Source organism: Cyclopterus lumpus, chromosome 4, assembly GCF_009769545.1.
Source record: "Cyclopterus lumpus isolate fCycLum1 chromosome 4, fCycLum1.pri, whole genome shotgun sequence".
Lineage (NCBI taxonomy): Eukaryota > Metazoa > Chordata > Actinopteri > Perciformes > Cyclopteridae > Cyclopterus > Cyclopterus lumpus.
In genome coordinates, this window is record NC_046969.1 from 25,882,922 (window position 1) to 25,907,126 (window position 24,205).

Consider the following 24,205-nt stretch of genomic DNA (forward strand, 5'->3'; position numbering starts at 1 on the left):
TAGTGACATATATAGGATACATAGTATTTAACATTTCATTTAATATTAATGCCATTTTATACTTTTTGCATTGATGGTGAAAGTGTGAATTCATATAGCCTTCCTGTATTCACAATATTCGCCATACAATTGCGGGGAGAGCGGGGGGGATACTTAAAAATTAAAGTATGTATTCATTATTAAATATGGTCAGGTGAATCTTTAAGATATTGTTTGCATGAATGCATGTTTACTGCACTCCTCCTGTTGTGTTCACTGTTGCTGGTTGACATGTAAACGCATGTCAACCAGCAACAGTGAACACAACAGGTCCGTTAGGTCATTCCCGTCTGTGCAGCATCACTGACGCACATGTTAAATATAACCCGCTGTGTTGCTGCTGCAGCTGTTGAGCACATCTGGTCATCTGAGTGTCACTCCGTCACTTGTCTTTAGTCAACTTGTGTCTGTCTTGTCCCCGTGAGACAACCGGAAGTCACCGTTTATTGTTGAATATCTGAACATACAGTCAATCAGTGTCTGACTGAAGGTCGCCATTGAATCCTTCCGTAAGGGTGAGGCATACACGTTTGAGTACAATATATAATGTCTTTTTTTGTGTGTGTTGGTTGCATGTATTATATATGTTTTTCACGTAATAAACAACATTTATTTTCCGTAAAAAAAACCACAAAAAAACAATGTGTGCGAGGAGGAAATGCCGCATTCAAATGTTGTCAATAAATATGAAACTACCAAACAGCTTTTTAGTCGGACAATTTGACGAAACGAAACCGAAACAACAAGATCTGTTTATCAGAATATTTACAAACACTAATTCGGCATAACTGAAAACAACACACACGCCCCTCCATGTTTAATATTGTGTGTGTGTGTGTGTGTGTGTGTGGGGGGGGGGGGGGGTATTTCAAAATCTCGTGTTTTGTTGGGCGGTCCTCGACCCGCGATCAGGATATTTCCCACAGCGCCTGAACGCACCATCGAAAGCCCTCGGTGACCGAGCCAGAGCGTCGTCTCGCTTCCCGTCGCAGGACAGAAAGGTGTGGACACAAAAACACGGCTCTCCGCGGAGGGATACACGGACGCGGCGGCGTTTTGGGAATGCTGTCTCACTCCGAACACGTTAGTATATCCGTGTTATACGCTGTATTCAAGCTAACGTCGCGCGCATGCTAGTTATTGGACGCGAGCTACGGCGTCCCTGTCTAGCGCGAGCTAACGTTAGCTCGAGCCGGTGTTGCGGTTTAACAGGCGACCCTGCTAACTGGCGACTTCTACGGCCGAACGCGTCCGTTGTTGTCCTAGTTACGATAATGAGTAGGCGGGGACCACGTTATAGCTGTCGCTCGCGAATGCCGCTCGGTTTAATGTTTTAATACAGTGTCAAACCCTCTCATACGCATACTAATATACACGATACGAATTAAACAAATGCGGCATTCACGAGGGCAGCTATACGTTTCTCAGCTGTCCTGTAACTACGACAACAACGGACGCGTCGGTTCAAAGTCGCCAGTTAACACGGTCGCTTCTTAAACCGTAACACCCCGTTAGCTTCTACGTGTCATCCTTGTGTCTAAATTCGTGGGGTCGTCGAGCCTAGCTTGCTTTGAATCCCAACGGCTGCTGTGTATATATAATATATATTATTATATATATATATTTTGTGTTCGTGTCGGTGAGTTTAAAACGGCGGCGGTGTTTTTCTCCCTCTTTTGATCGTTTGACAGCTCCGTGCCGGCGGGAGACATGGAGACTCCGGGGAGGATAGCGGCGACACCGGCAGCCCTGGACTTCACGGTGGAAAACGTTGGAGAAGGTTAGTCTCGGGACCGCTCGGTCCACGAAGTGGTCTTCTCTTCTAAAGCAACAGAGAAACAGCTGGAGGAGGAGGAGGAGAGGGAGGGAGGGGGGGGGGGGGGGGAATGATGTGTGCATCCGGGGATTTAGCTCACCTGCCTTTTCACGTCTTTAAACGAGTCTTGATTGAATGGCTAAATGTTTAGAAAGAACGATCAGGTGATCATTTAAAATAACAGTTTGTGGCCATCTTGTTGTGTTAAAATGCTTGTTTTTCCTCTGTTGGATTTGCGTGTGCGTGCGTGCGCGTTTGCGTGCGCGAGCGCCTTCTTGGCTGTGTTTACTGTGGCTGCAAGGTTGCTGTGATGAATCCTCTCTCCTGCTGGGTGGCCACTGACTCTGACGTGAGAGGGTGGGTGTGGGGGGGGGGGGGGGAGACAAATGGGGGAGGATGGAGAGAGAGAAAAGGTGCTCCTGTGGAAGAGCTGAGACTATGTGATGAGATGGATGGGTGGTGTGTGTGTGTGTGTGGGGGGGGGGGGGGGGTCGATGTCTGTGACAGTGCCAGTAAAGAAGAGGAGGAGGGGGTGAGAGGAGGGTTGGCGATGCGACAGAAAAGGAATTAAGAGGCATGTTTTAAGAAGAAGAAGCACATTCCTGAATGGCTCGGCCCGGTAATCGTTGGTTTCTGGTGTGAAACAGGATGACAAAACAATGACCTCCGGATTAGCCCCTTTGTTTATCTGTTCATGTGTACCAGGTGTAGAGGAGTGGGGCGCCGTTATCATTTGGAAAAGGCATGAAGAACATGCCTCTCACATTCCAATAAATCGTAGAAAATACTAGTAGGCATTGTAAGCAAATGTATAATTCATGTAACAGGGAGCATCATAAATAATTTGTTATGATGTATTAGGGAAGCCTTTAGTGAAATCACCTGATACCCAACCGGATAGATTTGCTTTGAATCTTTCATCAGATCAAGCTATTTTTATTTTATTTTTTAAAAAATGTTTAATTTCCATGGAAGTGAAACTCATCCAATTCATTTGCTGAAGAGCCAAATGGCACAAAGCAGCCACTAAAATAGTCGATTCTGATTGCTCTCGTGTGTGTGTGTGTGTGTGTGTGGTGTGTGTGGTGTGTGTGGTGTGTGTGGTGTGTGTGGTGTGGTGTGTGTGTGTGTGTGTGTGTGTGTGTGTGTGTGGTGTGTGTGTGTGTGTGTGTGTGTGTGTGTGTGTGTGTGTGTGTGTGTGTGTGTGTGTGTGTGTGTGTGTGTGTGTGTGTGTGTGTGTGTGTGTGTGTGTGTGTGTGTGTGTGTGTGTGTTGTGTTGTGTGTGTGTGTGTGTTGCGCGCAGCAATTTTTAAGGTCCATTTTCAGACCCCCGTTGAAGCGTGCGGTCGCCTCCCCGAGCGCTCTGGCGCCATCAGGAATCTCATTAACTGATAAAACATGACAAACAGCATCTGAGGTATAATTTCCCTTGAAGGCACGGCGGAGCATTTTAAAAAACACTGATGGGATGTTTGTGCTTAATTAGATACGGAAGCAGTACGATGTTGTTCGTTCATTAGAATTAGAGGGAGACCAAAGGTTCTTAAGTGTTCGACTGTGGCTCCACCGGAAAAAAGCGAAAGTTCCGCAACTCGCCAGCCAATCAGCGTTGAGAAGCTCCGCCTGTTGGGCTGCTGCTCAGGTAGCGCTGGAAGTGGAAGTTATCGAGGCGGAGTCGGTGAAACTCCCCGAGCTGTGTGAGCCTACGGGTGATGTTATGAACCCAGACACCAGGGCGTTAGATGTTCCGACGTTTATGGGATGTCCACAACAAGTATAAAGCAGAACTAGTGGTTATTTCGACCGTGGTGGATGGTGGAAATTATAACTGTTTTTTTTACCGAGACAAGCCACGGAGATAAAGCCACGCCCCCTTTTCGCAACTGGTTGCGAAAGACACGAAAGAACACAACTTGACTGGCGAATAAACTGACGCGAGTAAAGCGTTGTGAATGTGTGAACGCATCAGAACACAGAACCGGCAGCAGACACGCAGCCGTGTGGTGTGTGTGTGTGTGTGTGTGTGTGTGTGTTGTCTACGCGGTGGTGGAGATGATGGTTCCCTGTCTGTGTGTCCAATAAGAAAAAAAACTCTTTGTTCCGTCTCGGGTGTCTGGAACAAAGTGTCACATTGTCAGCATCCGTGTGTCTACAATGAACGGGTACGTATATACGCTGCGTTACGTTTCCGCTCCCCTTGTCTAGAATCACTCTTCCATTATTCTCAAGCACGGGATACTCGGGAGGAAATTTAGAGCTCACACCCCTTTTTCGTAGGATACCACACAATCCTTTACACACTGTACTCTCTAATGCCATAATGTGTGTGTGTGTGTTGTGTGTGTGTGCCGCCTGTCTTTGCACACGGTGGACCGGAGTAGATCCTGAAATTAGCACACCTGTGGACGGCGGACGAGAATCGATTTTGAACCTTTTTCTTCTTCGTTTCGAGTAGGAAAAAGATGTCCAAGTGTTTTTATGGAGGTTATTCGGCCTGCCAGCTACCGTATTACAGCACATAGCCGGGACATTTGACACGGAGAAGTGATGCGCGGTCTATCGAGGAGCTTTGTGGTGGCCGGAGATGCTATTTTAGAGGAGAGAAGAGGGGAACCCGAATGACTATTACCATCCAGTCCGTGACAGAAATATATCTACACCATGGGCTCAAGGTGGAAATCCTGTCTTGTAGGTTACACGATACACACACACACACACACACACACACACACACACACACATCCTGGTGGTCTTTTGTTTCATTCTTTTATTTTAGCAGACAGCGTTCTGAATTATGTGACGGAAAGTGTTCCTGTAACCGAGGTCTGCACGTCGAGACACTTGCTGCAGGGGTTTGCTTTGCTTTTCACGGGCTGAGATTGCATCACTATTGGCAACGCGGTATTCCTAATTTATTTTTCTTGGCCGCGTGCTGTCAACAACCACCCGCGCACACACACACACACACACACACTCACACTCTATCGCCCCGAACTATTGTTCTCAGTATCCCTCGTTAATCATCGTTCTCCTGCGCGTCTCTGGTTCTCGCTGGTCCTGGTGCGGCGTCATGACGATGGGTTCATGCCCCCCCCCCCCCCCCCCCCCCAATGACGTCTGGGTGTGACACTCGAGTGGACAGATGGCGAGAAGACGCAGCGAGCCGGCGGCGAGGTTCCATTACCTGCTGTGTGTAAACAGCACTTCCGCCCCACAGGGGGGGGGGGGGGGGGGGAAGAAGACTTCTCTATTGCTTACAGAAAAAAGAGCCATGCTTTAATAGTTTATACTTGATTTCATGTTTGTCCTTTTTTATATTTTGTATTGTGTGGATATCGGAGAGGCCTTTTGTTAAAAGGCTCCTCGCACAAGATTGAGAGATTCCGGCTCGGATAACGAACAACCTTCTATATTGTGTCTTCAACGCGGCTCATTTTATTATTATTATTTTTTTTTCAACCTACCTTGCAGTTATTCTCCCGGGCTTGGGAGTGAGCGCACGAGTGTGTGCCAGTCGCAGTAAACCTGTGGGTTATGCGTGAGCAGATGGTCTAACTGAGCCGTGTTGTTTTTTTTGTTTTTATTTCATATGCATCCCTCCCTTCCCTCCTCCCGCCGGAGAGGGGCTGCAGACGAGGCTCAAGACCTTTGCTCGCGGTCCTCTGGTGAAGCCGGCTGCATGTTTTTTGTTTGTTTGATGACAACAAACGAGCGATTGGGCAATTACGGTTAGTTAGTCGAGGTAGCGGCTGCACGTCTGCTGTGATTTCTAAGGGCGGGGCCGGTGGTTCTGTGTGAGAAGAATAAAGCGGAGAACAGAGTGTTTTTTGTTTCTCGTCCTTTTGATAATAAAACCGCGGAGGAGCAGACGCGGCGCTTGTTTGTGATTGGATCAGGAGAGGTCTGCAATCACACGGCGGTAATGAAGCCGCTGCTTTGAACTCAGTGATATCACAGCTTCGCTTACAGAAAAGGGCAGAGCGGCGCTGACTGGCCAAAAACATCCTGATGCTTGTGAGGGCGAAATATTGATCCTTTAGAGAGAGAGAGAGAGAGAGCACTAAATCAGAACCCAATAACATGCATATGTCATCTGTCCTGTCATGCAGCTCTGTCTATAGAAATCTGTTCAAATTTGAAAAGAAAAAAACGCCTTTCGGTTGAAAACAGAGTCGAAGCCGCGCACATACAGCACCTGCTGCCATCGCTGCACCTGCACCCATAGCTGTCTCTCACACGCGTGTATATATATATATATATATATATATATATATATATACACACCCGCCAGCTCATTAACACCCAGCCAGTCGTGTTCAGAGGCGCGTACGGTAAGCGGAGACAGATAATTACATTTTGCAAGACGGCAGACAGAGAGACAGAGAGAGAGAGAGACTCGAGGCATCGACGCCGTGTCGATGTTCCTCTCTACAGCTGCACCGTCATCGTACTCTGTGAACCCCCCCCCCCCACACACACACACACACCTTGTAAGGCAGCTTATAAACCTCTCTGATGGAGGGAGTTGAGGAGACGTGTAGAAAGAGCTGAGAGATTGATTGAAAACGGGATGGACAGTTTAGGCTGGAGGGATGAGAGCGTGAGGAAGGAGGAGAGGATGACTGCCGGTGGAGGAATTTATGTGAGCGGGCCTCGGGGGGGGGGGTAAAGACGAGCATCAGGAGCTTGCTGAATAGTTTTTATTTTTGTTGTCAGACATCAACTGCCAGCAGTTTTAGTTTTTAGTTAAGTGCATTGGTGTTTGTGTGTAAGACAGAGAGGAGTGAGGGGGGGTCCAAAACCTTAAACCTTAAGGTGTTTAATTAAGGCTCCATTTCCCCCTTTTTTCTTTTATTTCCCTCTCTCGTACTCATCCCTTTATCTACCTTCTCTTTGGCTTGCACTCCTCTTGTTCTCCCTGCACTCAAGTGCTCAAATTACTACCGAGCTGTGCTTCAGAGTGCTGTTTTCAGGTCATTGCTTTCTCCACGGCGCAGGGTTATTTTCAAAGGTAAACTGTCTACTCGTGTGTCTTGTGTGCGTGCCATGAGAAAAGATGCACAAGATCATCACACGAGAGCTCAAAGGACTGCGTACAACCCCCCCCTCCTCCCCCCCCTCACACATCATACGTATCCTTTGACTTATATGCTCTTCTTCTTCTTCTTCTTCTTCTTCTTCATTTCCAGGCCCTCCACCAGTTGTACTACGATCCCAATATAGAAAACAAGAATCTGGCCCAGAAATGGCTCATGCAGGCTCAGGTCTCGCCCCAGGCCTGGCAGTTCTGCTGGTCCCTACTGAGCCCAGATAAGGTACACACACACACACACACACACACACACACACATACACACACACGCCGACGCCTTTTGCATCCATCTCGATTCACTGTGACCTTATTGGCATGAACGCCCTGTCGTCAAAGCATCAAAAGTACACAATAATATTGACGTGAATGTTGCCGCGGCATCAATCTCGTCGTCTCTCACAGGTGCCGGAGATCCAGTACTTTGGCGCGAGCGCGCTGCACACCAAGATCTCCCGCTACTGGTCCGACATCCCCACGGACCAGTACGAGTCCCTGAAGACCCAGCTGTTCTCCCAGATCGCCTGCTTCTCCACCGGCTCCAAGATGGTCCTCACCCGGCTGTGCGTGGCCCTGGCCTCTCTGGCGCTCAACACCATGCCCGAGGCCTGGCCCGGCGCCGTGGCCGAGATGGTGCGCGTGTTCCAGGAGGAGGGGGGAGGGGTGGACGGGCGGGCGCGCTGCCTGGCGCTGCTGGAGCTGCTCACCGTCCTGCCCGAGGAGTTCCAGACCAGCCGCCTGCCGCAGTACAGAAAAGGACAGGTGCGTGTGCAAGGACCACCTTCTCTTCCACCGGTGCAATATTCACGGGGTTTCTTTTGCATTTATTTTATTTTCCAAAAAAAAACCTCAAATGCATCTTGAGAAATTACTGAAATGTGTCTTTAGCACAGAAGCAATTGTCAGGTACCTCAACCTGGCAGTGAATGCTTTGTACCTTTTCTTTAACCAGATAATGTTGGCTACGATCTTTATTTTAATGCTGGAAAGGTTACTGTGCAGCTGCTGTTTGTTGTTAAATGAGCAATCTTTATTTATTTATATATATTAATTATATATATATATATATATATCCCGTCACCGTCAAGTTTCTTGTGTAAATTGACAACGTAGTAATTGTTAATCTTCCAATAAGTAATGTGTCAAGAAAGCATCCTATTGGTGCGTCGACAGCGACGCAACCTTCAAGTGAACCCGCTCCATTAACCGGAGGACCCAGTAAGCGGCCTGACCCTCGCCCTCCTCCTCCCGTCCCTCCAGGTTCGGGGCGCCCTGGGCCGGGAGTGGGGGTCGGTGTGCCCCTTGCTGCAGCAGCTGCTGCGGCAAACGGACAGCCCCGGGGCGGTGAAGGCTCGTGTGCTGCGCTGCCTGTCGTCCTGGGTGCTGCTGGACGTGCCCCTCAACGAGAGCGAAGACCTGGTGCACGACTGCTTCAGCGCGCTGCCCGACCCGGAGCTCTTCGACACGGCGGTGGAGGCCGTGGTCAACGCCATCTCGCAGCCCGACTCCCAAAGGTGTGTGCAAAACGTACGGGGGTGAAAGAGGGGGGAGGGCGGGGGGGTAAAAAGTAAGATGCATTAGCCAAGAACAGGAAACAGAAAGGGTGGGCACCGGGAGGGAAGGAGGGAGGGATTGATAAAGGGCAAGCTTGACAGCCAGGGGGAGGAGAGCGGCATTTCTCGGTTGGCTGGCGTTGCTATGGATACGGAGATCTGGGGAGAGATGTCATCATGCCCTGGTTGATTCAGACATGGCAGGCACCCATTACCCCTCCCCTAGAGAGAGACAGAAGGGGGGGGGGGGGTGTTGGTGACTGGACGATGCAAAGAGAAGAGAAAGAGAGTGAGGGGAAGGTGTGCGAGCGTTAAAAAAAAAAAGATGTCTTCATCCTCGCGTGAACCTCCGCTCGTCTTCTCAGGCAAAGAGGGCGGGATCTGTGGAGTCGGTGGGCTGGGCTCCTCATAGGTGGTACAGACACGTCAGCGAGAGGCTTCAGATTTTTCAGCTGGTTTCATAATTAAAAAAAAAAAAACAACGTATTTTTCTTTCTCCCCCTTGTGTTGTTTTGTGCCTCTTAACACTGATCCCAGCCCTGCTTGTCGCTCCCAAAAGTCTTCTCGACCCTCTGATTGATGGCATCTCTTGAGCACTGTGCGAATTTATTGGTTTATATTTGACTACCTATAGTGTGTGTGTTGTTTCGGCGTCTATGAGAGAGGAGGTGATAGGAAACCTCCCATCCTGTCTAGGAAGTCATATCCCATATTGTTTTTATTTTCCATCACTCGTCTCTCTTTGTTCGTTCTATCCATTTCATCTTTTCTTTGTGCTCTTTTCTTTCCCCTCTCTCAGTACTGAGCCCTCCTCCCTGCCTCCTTGTTCTCTCCCTACTGTTTAAACACATTACAGTCAACTCATTCGGGGGGGGGGATGCTATTGGTCCAGCTGCATCCTGTTGCCAGGCAACCGATTTCCCCTGTCTCGGAGTGTTGCGGTAATTGCAGAGGGGATCAGAGGTGGGGGAGGTGGAGAGCGAGGGAGAATAAAGGAGGAGTCAGGGATGAAGGAAGGAAACAGAAAGTGTATAACGGCAGGGAGCATAAGAGGAGAGGACAGAGGAAACTAGGAGTTAGAGGAGAGGAGAAATCCTCCATGTTTTTGGGGGTCAAAACGCACACAAATACCATTTCACAAGCCCTTCTTCTCCAAGGCTGAGGGTGCATGACCGGCATTTCTCAAAGCACCTTGTTAAAAATGAATGATCTTATGAGTGCAATCTGCCCCCCCCCCCCCCGAACACGGGAGGATGTAGGCTAACACAACCACAGGTCCGGGCTCAGTAGATGGAGGCCCACGTCACCTCTCAGCAGGGTGGAGCTCTCTCCAGAGAAGGCCCGGGTCGCCGTGGAGGGGACTCGGACCGTGGAGCCTCGGCTCGGAGGGGGGGGTCCTGAGGGAAATCAGAGTGAAGAATGCTTCAAAAGGAACCGCGGAGCAAAACGATTTTAATTTAACCCGCAGAGTCGAGAATGCACACCGGCGTCGCTTTAACTGGCCATTATTTTTTGTTTGTTTGTCCCCCGAAAAGGGATTACGCTTAAAACTGTTGGTCGATTCTTTTGATTATTCGATGGACAGAAAGTTAATCGGCAACAGGGCTGTCGAAGGCGCGTGAGAATTTCTGTTGCGGTTTGTAAACACAATATTTATTTTATTTTATTTTATTTTATTTTATTTTATTTATTTTATTTATTTTATTTATTTTATTTATTTTATTTATTTTATTTATTTTATTTATTTTATTTATTTTATTTATATTTTTATTTATTTTATTTATAGCATAATAATCAGCAGTAATATGAATATAATGACGTGGGCTTTTTTCTTTTGTATCACTTTACTTTAATTACCAAAATTTTTTTATATTAGATTAGATTTTACATTTTAACTAATATAAGACGATATCTAAGCTTATGTAACAATAATGTTTAGAAAAGTGCCTTTTTTTTAAAAAGTTTAAATACTGTTAAAGTTATTTATGAAGCAAAAATATGACGGCTCTAGATTAGATCTTCAGAGGTTTTTCCGGGTTTATTTTTGTTTATCTTCTTTTAACCTTTTTTCTTGTTCTTTTATTTTTTTTAACTCGCACAACCTTGGCCGTGTCATTGATGAATATTTATTATCGTTGTATTGACGTTCTCATTAAAGATGAAGCATCGCCTGCGTACCACAAACCCCCCCGAGACTGACACGCACGTAAAATATGGTTTACATTTACAGCTTTAACGCGACCTCCTCGGTGACATTGGTGTGTGTGTGTGTGTGTGTGTGTGTGTGTGTGTGTGTGTGTGTGTGTGTGTGTGTGTGTGTGTGTGTGTGTGTGTGTGTGTGTGTGTGTGTGTGTGTGTGTGTGTGTGTGTGTGTGTGTGTGTGTGTGTGTGTGTGTGTGTGTGTGTGTGTGTGTGTGTGTGTGTGTGTGTGTGTGTGTGTGTGTGTGTGTGTGTGTGTGTGTGTGTGTGTGTGTGTGTGTGTGTGTGTGTGTGTGTGTGTGTGTCTCGGCTGAGACAGCAGGAACAAGACAGAATAATAACTGACAGCAGCTCAGAGCTGAAGCTTTGAATAGTGTGCCTGGTTCCCCTGTAGATGTGTTTTTTGTTGTTATTGACGTGGACTGAGATTTGATTTGAAAATAAACACTTTTGTCTTGAGAAGGAGAAAATAAATACATCAAACTAGCCGTGAGCGGATGCGCGAGTCAGTTTTATATCCGCCAGCCTCCCCGGCTGCGCTTCTCCTCCACTTGTTTTAGTTCTTTGTAAATGAACCAGACTCCTAACCCCGTCGATTTCTGCCTCCCGTGGGTTGTAGATACGTGAACACTTTGCTGAAGCTGGTTCCTCAAGTGCTGGCCCTCCAGGAGCAGCTCAGAGAGGCGGTTCAGAACGGAGACATGGAGACCTGCCACGGTATCTGCCGTATCGCCGTTACACTGGGAGAAAACCACTCCAGGTGTGTGTGTGTGTTGACTGTATTAAAACATCTCTAATTCAATGATATGGATGCCAATCCGATAACATAACAATATGAGGGTTTCATGTGTTCCTTCCTCCTTCTCTGCTCCAGGACTCTGTTGGAGCAGGTGGATCACTGGCAGAGCTTCCTGGCTTTAGTCAACATGATCATGTTCTGTACAGGCATCCCCGGCCACTACCCCGTCAACGAGACCACCAGCTCGCTCACACTCACCTTCTGGTACACGCTACAAGTAAGGAGTGTTCAAATCTTCTTCTTTTATTAGTATAGCTTGGCACTTTGGCACGAGAGGCACCAAGACCGCATTTAAAATAAAACATCGCTCCCCTGCACATCCGGTTTTAAATGAATGTGCTTCTCACTGGTCTCTTTCTTCTTCTGCTGCATCCAACACAAGATTGAGCAAGCAGACGATGTAAAGTTACCTAATGGATTGTTTTTGATTGTCACGAGCGTGAGACGTAGCTAAAGGTCGGGCAGTCTAGTATCGACGCCGCCGTTCCCGCGCTCACCGGAGCCGATCTAGACGGCGCCTTCCAGAAGACGAGTGAATTGACTGTTAAATGCCCCCCTTTGGTTTACCCACCAATCGTAACTTGTAGGTCGATCAAATTGACCTGCGTTTGTCCGGCTCCGGGTGCTATTGGCCAGCCTTGCGTGTCATAACAGATGTTTTTGGTTTTTTTTAAAGTGCAAGAAATCATTTATTTGTACTCCTTCCTCAGGATGAAATAATGTCATTCGAGTCGGATAAGCAGGCGGTGTACCTGCAGGTCTACAGGCCGGTGTATTTCCAGCTGGTGGATGTCCTGCTACACAAAGCCCAGTTCCCCACCGACCAGGAGTACGCATCCTGGTCCTCCGATGAGAAGGAGCAATTCAGGATCTACAGGTTGGTACGCCGGACCCCCGTCCCATGTCCTCTTTCAGTGACAGTCCAAGTGCTTCAGAAAAAGGTCTCACTGGGCTGGCAGCTGATAGATTAGCGCATAATGTTTCCACGATGCTCCTAACGCGTCTGCTCTTCAGGGTGGACATCTCAGACACGCTCATGTACGTGTACGAGATGCTGGGGGCGGAGCTGCTGAGTAACCTGTACGATAAACTAGGGCGACTGTTGACTAATGCCGAACAGCCCACGTCATGGCAGGTGGGTGAGACCATGTGAACTGTTTTCTGTTTTTCACTTCTTATATTGGCTTAAATTTAAACAAACCTCAAGATTTTGAGGATTTTAAACCACTTTTATGTTGATTTGGGTAACTTTCACTTGCAAGTAGTAATTTTCTTTTCAACTTTTATTACAATCTTTGCTAATAAAAGAAAATCTTTTGATACAAGAAGTTCAGCACTGAGTACTAATAATAAGGGGAAAACGCACACAGAATGAACAAAAAAGCAGTTAAGATGGAAAATGAAACCCACACATAATAATATGAAGTAGAATGCAAACAATAAGATTATTAAAAATTAAAATCAACTGAATAATATATTTTTTTTTTAAAATCAATACCCACATTTTCAGCATGCAGATAAATATTAAATAAATAATATAAACACTGCAGCAGCATCAAAAGATCTTCACTCTCCTTTTACTCTTTCTTTTCTACGTCAACGGTGGCGATTTTATATTTTTAAGACGTTTTTCTTTTTCATTGTCGAAAAAACCGTCATATTCATATCCTCCTCCTCCTCCTCCTCCCAGCACACCGAAGCCTTACTGTACGGCTTCCAGTCCATAGCGGAGACGATAGACGTGAATTACTCCGACGTCATCCCCGGCCTGATCGGACTCATCCCCAGAATCAGCATCAACAACGTCCAGCTGGCGGACACGGTGATGTTCACTATAGGTGAGATTTAGGATCTCAGCACGCGTCATAAAAGTCCAAACGACGGATTTAGCGTCGTCTAAAGACCTCGTTCGCTATCCTGAACTGGTAATCTCCCACCAGGCGCTTTGGCTGAATGGTTGGCGGACCACCCAGTGATGCTCAGCAGCGTCCTGCCCTTGGTGCTGCAGGCGTTGGGGAACCCGGACCTTTCCGTTTCTTCTGTCTCTACGCTCAAGAAGATTTGTAGGGAATGCAAATACGACCTGCCGCCCTACGCAACCAACATAGTAGCTGTCTCTCAGGTACTGTGCACGTGCACCTTTCACATGCACGTTTCACATGCACATTTCCCGTTTCCCATGCACGTTTCACATGCACATTTCCCGTTTCCCATGCACGTTTCACATGCACATTTCCCGTTTCCCATGCACGTTTCACATGCACATTTCCCATTTCCCATGCACGTTTCCCATGCACATTTCACATGCACGTTTCACATGCACATTTCCCGTTTCCCATGCACGTTTCACATGCACATTTCCCATTTCACATGCACGTTTCCCATGCACATTTCACATGCACGTTTCACATGCACATTTCCCGTTTCCCATGCACATTTCACGTGCACGTTTCACATGCACATTTCCCGTTTCCCATGCACGTTTCACATGCACGTTTCACATGCACGTTTCACATGCACATTTCCCATGCACGTTTCACATGCACATTTCCCATGCATGTTTCCCATGCACGTTTCCTTGCTTTCCAGAAATACCATTTCTCTTTAAAAAAAATAAAATCACATCCTGTTTGTATTATTTTTGCTAATTTGTACTTTTCAAATTAATACAACCTTCACCCTGACTTTCTCTTTTCTCTCCAGGAGGTGCTCATTAAGCAGATTCACAAGGTCAGTGTGGATCTTTTTTTGGCATTTACTTGACATTTAAATACGAAGGGCCGAGAAAGAATTACGTAACGCGATTTTTGCTTTTTTTAATTTTTTTTTTTTTTTAGCCTAAAAAATAAATTGTTATGTGTTTGCGAAAAGTCTGGGAGAAAAAAAAAAGGTGCACACGGGAGAGAGAGAGATTGAGAGAGAGAGAGCAAATCACCACCAGGTGTGTCTGTAACGACCGCCGCGGTATTGTGTGATTGAATGAATGCAACCCCCCCCCCCTGTGTACACAACAATGGGCTGGAAGGCGTAAAATGCAGCCAATCGGTGCAAAGTTGTTGTTGTTGTTGTTGTTGTTATAAAGCATTTCATGAGATCTCGCCAGAAACCAAATATAACTGGATGGACTCGGCTGTGTTATCACTCGTGGCCCCCCTACCTGCTCGTTGGTGAGGAGTAGGAAGGCAGTTAATACTGCGACCACGAGAGGTCCTTGAGTGCAGCAGCCGTAACTCCCCCCCCCCCCCCAAAAAATGTAGCAGCAGAACGCGAGAGTAGTCGTAGACGGACACAGTAATAATAATAATAATAGTATTAATAAAGACTTTAATGTAACGGAAGCTTAACCCTTTGTCCTCCTTCTCCCGCAGACGAGTCAGTGCATGTGGCTGATGCAGGCGCTCGGCTTCCTGCTCTCCGCTCTCCCCGTGGAAGACATCTTGAGAAACCTTCACTCCCTCATCACCCCTTACATTCAGCAACTGGAGAAGCTGGCGGATGAGACGGTGCGTACACACACACACACACACACACACACACACACACTCAGAGAGCAGGCAGGCAGAGCTGTGGACTGTGGCCAATAGGAACAGGCCTTGTTTCTGTGTGGTGTCACTGCAGCAGAACATTTCTCTGCGGGACCAGATTGGATTTGACCCTGCAACATGGGCTGGTGACTCACGTGGAAGTAGCAAAGACAGACTTTTCACACACACACACACACACACACACACACACACACACACACACACACACATGCAAATCACAGCGCAACGAGAGAGGGGCACAAATTGAGCTCAGAAGAAGAAGAAAATGCATGCACGCTTTTACAGTAGGTCATGCACACGAGATTCTTTACCCCCCGTTGAACTGTCGGTGCTGATGGACCCTCGGCTCGTCACGCCGGATGGTACAAATGTGGAGTGGATATCATCTAAAAATACACCGTTTGCTGTCCGCTATATGTGGAACAAAGTAGAATTGTTCTACAATCTTACGGTGAAGAGAACAGAGACGTCGGGTGAGATGAAGCGTGTCGCTCTGCGTGCCTCTGTTCCCGTCTCACCCTTCACACTGTCGCACCTCTTCCCCCCCCCCCAAGACTTCCTCTCGATGTCTCCTCCGTCTCTCTCTTTGCTGTATCGGCATGATGTCAGACTAGTGAATCAGGGTGCCGCGCGTCTGGAGCCGGACGAACAGTGGCACCTAGTGGGCGAGGCCTTCGGGGGTTTACATGACATCCCAGGGGGCGGTGAGATGGAGCGTGACGCCCGACTGTGAACGCAACGTGAACGCGCGGTCGCTGCTCTCGCCGTAGTGAGACCGTACGGTTGACGGCGTCGACACTCGGGTGAGAGACGCCGGGGGACTCGTGTTCCTCGTGGGTTATTCTCTCGATAAATTATTTTAATATTAAGGAAATTTGTGTTTCCATTCGTGTGCGTTTAGCCGCGTGTTTGAAGCTGAATGGAAGCGTTTGATAACTTTAAAAATGTCTTTGCAGTTATTTTTCAACTCGGGCACAAAGTCACCCGGAGACGTCGGCGTTTTAGGTTGTGGAGCAAATTCCCAAATAAAACGATATGTTTCTTCTCCCTCTTTCAGCCCAATCCCTCCAATAAATTAGCGATCATCCACATCTTGGGGCTGCTGTCCAACCTCTTCACCACGCTCGACATCAGCAAGCAGGACGACGAGTCGGCGGACGGCTCGGCGCCACCTGTGAAGACGGCCCCGCCTCCACCTGGACCGAACCCAGTCAGTCCCACACACACACACACACACACAGACCATCATCAGTGTCATCAGTGGGGTGAATCTAATGGATGATAGATATTGTGTTCCTTTTTTTAAAACCTTCAACCGTAGCCATGCTGTAGCCGTGCTCCCATGTGTAAATGCTAATGCTAATGCTAATGCTACTGCTGGTGTATTTCCATTCATTCCCTTGTGTCTCAAAGTGATTTTTTTGTGATTTCCAGGTGGTGGTGGTCTTGCAGCAAGTGTTCGCGCTCATTCAGACTGTGCTCAGCAAGTGGCTCAACGACTCGCAGGTCGTCGAGGTGAGTCGCCGTCGTCCCCGGCCTCCACGCCGCCATGTGAGGAGGCATCGGTCCGCAGCTGACCTCGTGTCGTCACCCTTTTTTTTCAGGCGGTGTGCGCCATCTTCGAGAAGTCGGTGAAGACTCTGCTCCACGACTTTGCTCCCATGGTGTCGCAGCTCAGCGAGATGCTCGGGCAGATGTACAGTACGATTCCCCAGGCCTCGGCCCTCGACCTCACGCGACAGGTACACACACACACACACACACACACACACATGCACTTCCTTTTTGATACCTGCATGCAGAGAGACCTCATAGATGTGTACCAGCTAATCGTGCACCGAACAGACCTTCTGTCCCCGTGTTTTTGTGTCTCGAGTGACTAATGGGGAGAGCAGTTTTTTTAAATTGGTGCAGTGTTGAGGGAGAAGGCTGAGTAATCGCTCGGGGCAACTCCTCAAAGCACATCCATTAAGGAAAGGGTTTTATATTTATATATATATATATATATATATATATATATATATATATATATATATATATATATATATATATATTAGATATAAGGCCAGATGATGAGAATCTGTATGTAAACACACGGTAAGATGATGTGACGTCCTGCTGGTTTCAGATGGTGCATATCTTCGCCAGTCAGACGGACCACTTCCCACCCATCAAGGCTCTGTTTGAGCTGGTTACCTCGGTAACGCTGTCCATCTTCCAGCAAGGTAGGGGGGGGGTCCGGCCAGGGGGAGGGGGGGGGAGGGGGGCGGACTGTGAATACTTGTCAAATGTTGTCCCGTTCAAATCAGCGATATAAAACCGTCTGAATGTTTTCCATCGTGTGTTTTTGATTTCGCAGGATCCGAAAAAAAACAAATCTTTTAATAGCCAGAGAGGTGGAATTGTCAAAATAGAAGTTCACAGATGTATTCTTTCTTTTTGTAACATTTGAAGCATTCAAAGAGTTTTCAAATCTATTTTATGCCCTTTTTTTATTATAGACGCCAACATTTGATTGAAGGGAGAATATTTTCGTTAGAAATGACCACTTTTTTTACGTATTTTAGCAACGCTCTGGAGAATAATCGGACACGCGCAGCTGGAATCTTAATTATTAGAGTATATAATGTCACTAAATATTAGTGGAGCCCGATATTTATCTTCAACTGTGCAGGAATAGACGTTAATAAAAACGTCATGAAGGAAGCTTCGGTACAGTTTCGTGCTGTCGCCTTTCTAGATAATAAAAAAAAAAAAACAGTAAATAAAAGGTCTGGGGGGGGGGGGCACGAATAGGAAAACGACCAAAGGTCAGAGGTCACCGGGCTCTGTTGTCACGGTCGATCTTTAAACATTTGCTCTCATCAATCATTAATGAATCGGTCTGTGTTTTAAATTTAAAAAAACTTCAGACTTCTGTTTCCACTGATCAAATCAGTTTTAAGAACATTATGGTTTGCTTAATGTTTTCTATATTTATCAGCTTAGCGTTTGCATATTTCATCCATTAATTTGAGCTGCATGAAAATGACCCTTTGCTCCGTGTTGATGGGAGTTCGGATTTTCACTCGACGTATAAAAGACGTACACGAGTGAGATGACGTAACCGACGACGACGACGACGTCCGCCCGGGTTCCCCCCCTCCCCCCCCCCCCCCCCCCCCCTTCCCGTCCAGTCCCACTATGACTGGTTCAGTAATGGCTGCCTCTCCTCCTGCCCCTCTGAACTCTCTTTTCCTTTTGTAGACGGTACCACCGGCTTATTCAGAGGGCCGACGTATCGGTGCTCACCGTTGCAGCCCCCTGAATAAGCCCTGTACTCTCTCTCTGGGGGGGGGGGGGGGGGGGGGTCTGGAGTCTGGGAACGGCTAACGCTGGGCGCTTACTACAGACGTTTATTTTGTTTCATTACATTTTTGGTGTTGGAATCCCACCCCCTCCCACCCTAAAACCTGTAGCTTCTTCATGACCAGGAAATGTGTCAATTGTGCATCAATCTGCCAAACTTTACCACTTCTAGTAGTCTGTGTCCAGCAGCACGGGGGGGGGGGGGGGGGGGGGAGTAGTGATACCAGAACCCGTCCTGGTCTTTGAGTGGGATTCATACGGATGGATCTTATTGGCCCGCTCTTAATGGACCCCCCCCCCTCCCCCCCGAGGCCCAGTGTGTCGCTTGTTGCTCTGATCACATTGATGTCGAGGGGAAGGAGGTGAAAGGAGGGGGGGGGGGGTTCATTCAGGTCCCCCCCCCCCCTCCCAAACTGTACCAGAAGTATCTCCTGTGTTCCCACTCAAAACCAACTTTTCTTTCTTTTTAGATTTGTTCTTTTTTTCTCTCTCGTTACTTCTTTCTTTTTGTTGTTGTTGTTGTTGTTGTTGTTGTTTCTCTCCAAGCAGACCCATGTCTTTTGTCTTCTGTTTTTTGGTCGGTCTGTTCTACCAAGACTCTGCCAAAGCTTCATATGCCCCCCCCCCCCCCCCCTCCCCTTCGTTCCTTACTCACGTGTGAATTATTTCAATGAAATATTTTTGAGTTCTCTTTTATTTCCACATGACTGTTGAATCTATTCAGTTGCTGTTTGTATATTATTCTTATTCTCTTATGATTTCTTAAGTTTCATCTTTATTATATTTTTAGGACCCAGGGATCATCCTGATATTGTTGATTCATTTATGCAACTCCAAGCTCAGGTGTGTTTTTGGTTTCTTATTTCATTCACTTTGGGTTTCTCTCTCTCTCTCTCTCTCTCTCTCTCTCTCTCTCTCTCTCTCTCTCTCTCTCTTTTTCTCTTTTTGTAATTTCTCCCTGTTTCTCTGTCCTCCTCTCTCCCTCTTCTACCTCTTCCTGTTCTTTTGTTATCGGGCCCTCGGGGGAATGTTTTGACTGGAGGAGACGTCTAACAGTCACCTCACCACACAATAACAACAATAACAACAATAATAATAATAATAATACGCTCTTTATGCTCGCCACCAATTTACAAACGGAGATAAGTATTTTAAAAATATCTAACGGAAATAAAATAATCCCATAAAACTGCAGCAACCACCGACATCACGAAGCGCTGACGACACACCAATATACTGTATATATATTTAATATTTATATTTAATAAGCATATAAATAAAATATATTTATATATAAATATTTAATAAGAATATAAATAAAATATATTATTATATATATATATATTTTTTGATCTGGTATTTTCAATGCGCCTCGTGTTCAGTTAATTAAATGGTCGTGAGAAGAAGAAACCAAAAAAAATCAGAGTGTGACGGACTCTTGATTTTCACCCGAGTCGTTAAACTCGCTTGTCGTACGTCTGATAACACTTGAACACGTCGAGATGATTGACAGTCGTCCTCAGGGTGGAGGGGGGAGAGGGGGGGGGGTCGCCCCCGCTGTCGTCTTTCTTTTTAATAACATTTTTCTTCCGCGGACGAGGAAATTCTTTGTTTTTTTGGCTGATTGGACAATTGGGAATCGATTCACTGATTGGATGAAGAAAGTCACACATTTTTAATAGATTTTGGATTACATTTTTTTGGCAAATTGCCAATTGTTTTTGCTCCCTCCGGCTAACGTAACACTCTCCGCTAGCGGTACTGAGCACGCGCAACTCGCTCGTTAGCTACGTCCATCATCGATTTTATGAAAATGTAATAACATCCGGGAATGGTTTCCTGTTTGTGGACGTTTTTAATGCGTGAAGATCGACTTTGTGGAGCATGATCTCACTCTAAGATGTGAGGTTGTGGTCTCAGGTGACTGGTTAGCCTCTGAGCCCAGTCCTCCTCTCATTCCAGCCCAGAGCCAATCAAAGCCCAAATGAATTAATATTCAACTAATATTAATCAGTCCAGAACAAATTGGCTGATGGCTCTTCTTGTTTTTTATTTTTATATTTTTGTCTTCATTCTTCTTCCTTTGTTTTGTTTAGTTTTTCTATCTTCGGATAGATCTGACCTTCATCTCTCTCCCTCTCCCTCTCTCCCTCTCTCCTCCATCCTGAATGAGTTCATTATTACAAGATGAATATTTCTCTTTTACCTGCACATGTTAAAGTACTCAACACACTGCTGTTGCATATTCAATCCAGTGAACCAGAAAGTAATGTTCCCAAAATACAAATTTGACGTCAAAAAAAAAAAAGAACCATCACTGCCTTTTTATTTATTTTTTTTACTTTAAGTTCCCAATTATTTAAAAAAAAGTTAGATTTTTTTTTTGCAATTTGTTTGCTAAAGCTGCCGAGTTCTGCATTGGAGGATCTCTGGATGTAGTTTATTTTATTTTATTCTAAAAAAAAAAAAACGGATGGAGAGAGTACTCAAAAAGCCTGGTAGGCGGATCTGTTCGCGGCCCCCGTGCCGCTGGCGGATCCGGCTGCCAGGCTGACGCCGGCGGCACTCTGAGGGAGCTTATGCAGCCGAATGTGGTGAAGCCGGGCCGAGTGGGTCGGGCCGTCAGACGCCGGCTCTGGTTTAACGCCTCTATCTGCCTCTTAGGCCCTCAAACGGAAGCCCGATCTGTTCCTGTCCGAGAGTCTTGACGTGAAGGCAGTGTTCCACTGTGGTAAGCACACGCACACACACACACACACACACACACACACACACACACACACACACACTGTTCTGTTTTCAGTAGTTTTATTTATGTTTCTGACTCCTTCTCCCACTTCTAGGAGTTCTGTCACTCAAATTTCCCGAGGCTCCGACAGTCAAGTCGACGTGCTTGTTCTTTGTGAGCACACACACACACACACACACACACACACAACCCTTTGCATGTTTATAGTCGTTTGTCTTTTTAAACGTCCTGGTCTCTTCGTGTCCCCCCCCCTTCCCCCCCACCCCCTCAGACTGAACTGTTACCCCACTGCTCGGACGTGCCTCCGCTGGCCCGAGTGGTGCAGGAGGACGGCAAACTGTTGATGCAAGCCGTGCTGGAGGTGAGGAGCGCCGCACTTAACATTTACAAAATCACACCGTGGAGGCACCCGGGGGAGACGGGGGGGTGGGGGGTGGGGGGGTCTGTCGTGCCGCTGCACACGTCGTACCGTACAGCCGAGGGCGTAGGTTTGGTCTCGGCATTTCTAGGGACACTGACAGTCCCTATGGACCACATGCAAACCTACCTGGCCCAAGGGTACAGCGGCACGACGGCGAGAGACTCCAGATTGGAGGAATATGGCACGTTGCTGAGAGACGGGCAAAAAGAAAACAACCACTGACTTCAAAGCGAAGAAGAACTTTTAATTTGAGTCTTACGGTGAGACGTTATATTCGCTCCTCAGAGCTACGAGACTCATTTAACTTGTTGTAAAACACACAAAGTAAACTGAATTTAAAAAACGGAACATTTTACTGAATATGACCCACGAGAAAATAAACAGAAAGGCACATTTGTCTTCTGGGGAGTCTATATACACTTATTTTGGTGTGAAAAGGTATCGTTGTAATGAAATCCCCGTTGTCTTAATTCCCCCCCCACCCCCTCTCTCTCTCTCTCTCTCTCTCTCTCTCCAGGGCATTGGGGGCGGGGCCTCTCGGTGCCTGATGGACCAGTTTGCAGAAGTGCTCTTCTCCCTGAACAAGCACTGCTTCTCTCTGCTCGCCATGTGGCTGAAGGAGGCGCTGCAGCCTCCCGGGTTCCCGTCATCGCGGGTCACCACTATCCAGAAAGACACGTTCTCGCATCAGATACTCAGGTGCCCCCCCCAGGCCGGACGTGTTGTGTACCTGCTCGTCGATTGATGTTTATTTGTTGTTAATCGTGTGTATTTCGTCCTGCAGAGAACGAGTGAACAAGAGGAGGGTGAAGGAAATCGTGAAGGAGTTCACACTGCTGTGCAGAGGGCTCCATGGGACGGAGTACGCCGCCGATTACTGAAAACCCTTTGAACACTCGCCCCGACCGTGACCTCTGACCTCTGGCGGCGGCGCGCGGCGGGGGACGCCACACACGGCGACGCAGTTCTCACAACAACAACAACAACAACAACAACAACAAACACAAAAAAACATCAGCGAAGACGTCATGAAATGATTGTAATGATAAGTCCCGCCTCCCGCCGCAGGCCCCGGGACAAGGAACCGGTTCCAGACCCGCCAAGCGGATTAATGGACAAACATTAAAAACCCCCGGTGGCTTTTCTGGGAGTCTGTCTCTCTCTCTCTCTCTCTCTCTCTCTCTCTCTCTCTCTCTCTCTCTCTCTCCGAGCAGCACTCCTTCTATCTCTGTCTCGTTCTGCCTTCTCTAGATCTTCCTGTGGTTCCCCCTAGGTTGTTTCCTGGTGATTTAGCATCCGTATGAAATGGTAGTGGTATCGTCCGTAGCTATAATTGACATTTATTTTTCAGAAAATAAATCAAATGAATTATATAAATGTATAGGTATATATACATATATAAAGACGGGGGGGGGTCGTCAGTCCTGCTGCTGCTAACGGGAAGAGAGAAGGACCAATGAGGGGATTCTGACAGTAATACAACAATGGGTTACTCTAAGCCACGCCCCCTGTGATCTCTGCATTTGCCAAATTGTTATGACATTTTTTGTGATTTGTCCTTTTTTATTTTGTGTGTCTATTTGGGGGGGGGGGGGGTTATGAGCCACACAACTGGACTAAAAACAGGTTTCTCTCTTGACCAGCTGCGTGCATTCTCTCTTCTGACCACCAGGGGTGACTCCTCTGGTTGAGGCCTGTACCTCATGTACACACTGCAGCCTCCTTGGATCGGAGAGAGCCTCTTATGCATTGGTCCCTACAGTAAAGCAGGACTGCCTGGAGTGAAGGCTAGAAGAGGGGGGGGTTGGGGGGGGGGGGTTATAGTAGCTGGTGGTGAGAAAGAGGCACACGATGCAAACCGAGAAGGGAACCAAGTGTTCGGAGGGACGAATAATCCTGTCGACGGACGGCTTAGTCACTGTAATCGTGCAAAAATATTAATCAAAGTTGTGCATATTAACAGTTATCGCTGAACACTTCTGTGTATTTGAGTGTGTGTGTGTGTGTGTGTTCTCATACCTGTTTGTTTGTTTGTTTGTTTGTTTGTATGAATGAGAGGTTTGTGTGTGTGTGTGATGTATTTTTTTTTTTCTCCACTTGTTCAGTGCACTTATATTGGACCTACAGTACGCATCCATAACTTCCTCCTGTCTTTGAAGCTGAAGAGCGCTCACTCGTACTCGTTTCCCTTCGCGCCGCACTCATTCAGATGACTACTCCCCCCCCCCCCCCCCCCCCGTCTGTTTTAACCCCCGTTATCATCTGGAATGACCAGCCGGTGATAATCATTGACCAGACTCGTCTATATATCTGTTGTCAAACACACAAAATGCCACTCGAATCCTTTTACATCCATCCATCCATCCCCGGGGGGGGGGGGGTCACTGCTTTGGACAGGACGGAGAAGGATTAGAGGGTTCAGAGAGTCATTCTGCATTAAGAGCTCATCCAGTGTCTGTGAAGTGATACAGAAAGAAAGAAATATTAATAAAACACACGGTGTGAATCAGCAGGATCTAAAATGTACTCTGTGGTCTCTGAGAAACTTTATCTCAGTCTAATCCTTCTGTCTTATCCGAGGTGCCTGCAGACATGTAGCATGTATGTGTTTTGTGGGGGGGGGTGGGGGGGAGGGGGGGTACAAACG

The 24,205-nt window shown here is 47.1% G+C and overlaps 1 protein-coding gene across 4 annotated transcripts; it reads left to right on the forward strand.

Annotated features, from left to right (window-relative positions):
• Positions 1-353: 353 nt before the first annotated feature.
• LOC117729582 (importin-13-like) lies at positions 354-23,534 on the forward strand. Of its 4 annotated transcripts, XM_034530802.1 has the most exons (24): positions 354-554; positions 952-1,122; positions 1,731-1,819; positions 7,045-7,170; positions 7,350-7,706; positions 8,205-8,458; positions 11,316-11,456; positions 11,571-11,712; positions 12,206-12,372; positions 12,510-12,630; positions 13,186-13,333; positions 13,436-13,617; positions 14,199-14,225; positions 14,864-14,998; positions 16,098-16,250; positions 16,475-16,555; positions 16,645-16,782; positions 17,169-17,265; positions 19,179-19,231; positions 21,053-21,119; positions 21,232-21,290; positions 21,409-21,498; positions 22,076-22,257; positions 22,343-23,534. In XM_034530802.1, the coding sequence occupies exons 4-24, from the start codon at positions 7,108-7,110 to the stop codon at positions 22,437-22,439; spliced, it is 2,754 nt and encodes a 917-aa protein (XP_034386693.1). In that variant the 5' UTR covers positions 354-554; positions 952-1,122; positions 1,731-1,819; positions 7,045-7,107; the 3' UTR covers positions 22,440-23,534. The 4 variants fall into 4 exon arrangements, with proteins under 4 accessions (XP_034386693.1, XP_034386691.1, XP_034386694.1 ...); XM_034530800.1 differs by lacking the exon at positions 354-554 and having other exon boundaries at positions 910-1,122; XM_034530803.1 differs by lacking the exon at positions 354-554 and having other exon boundaries at positions 912-1,040.
• The last annotated feature ends 671 nt before the right edge of the window (positions 23,535-24,205 follow it).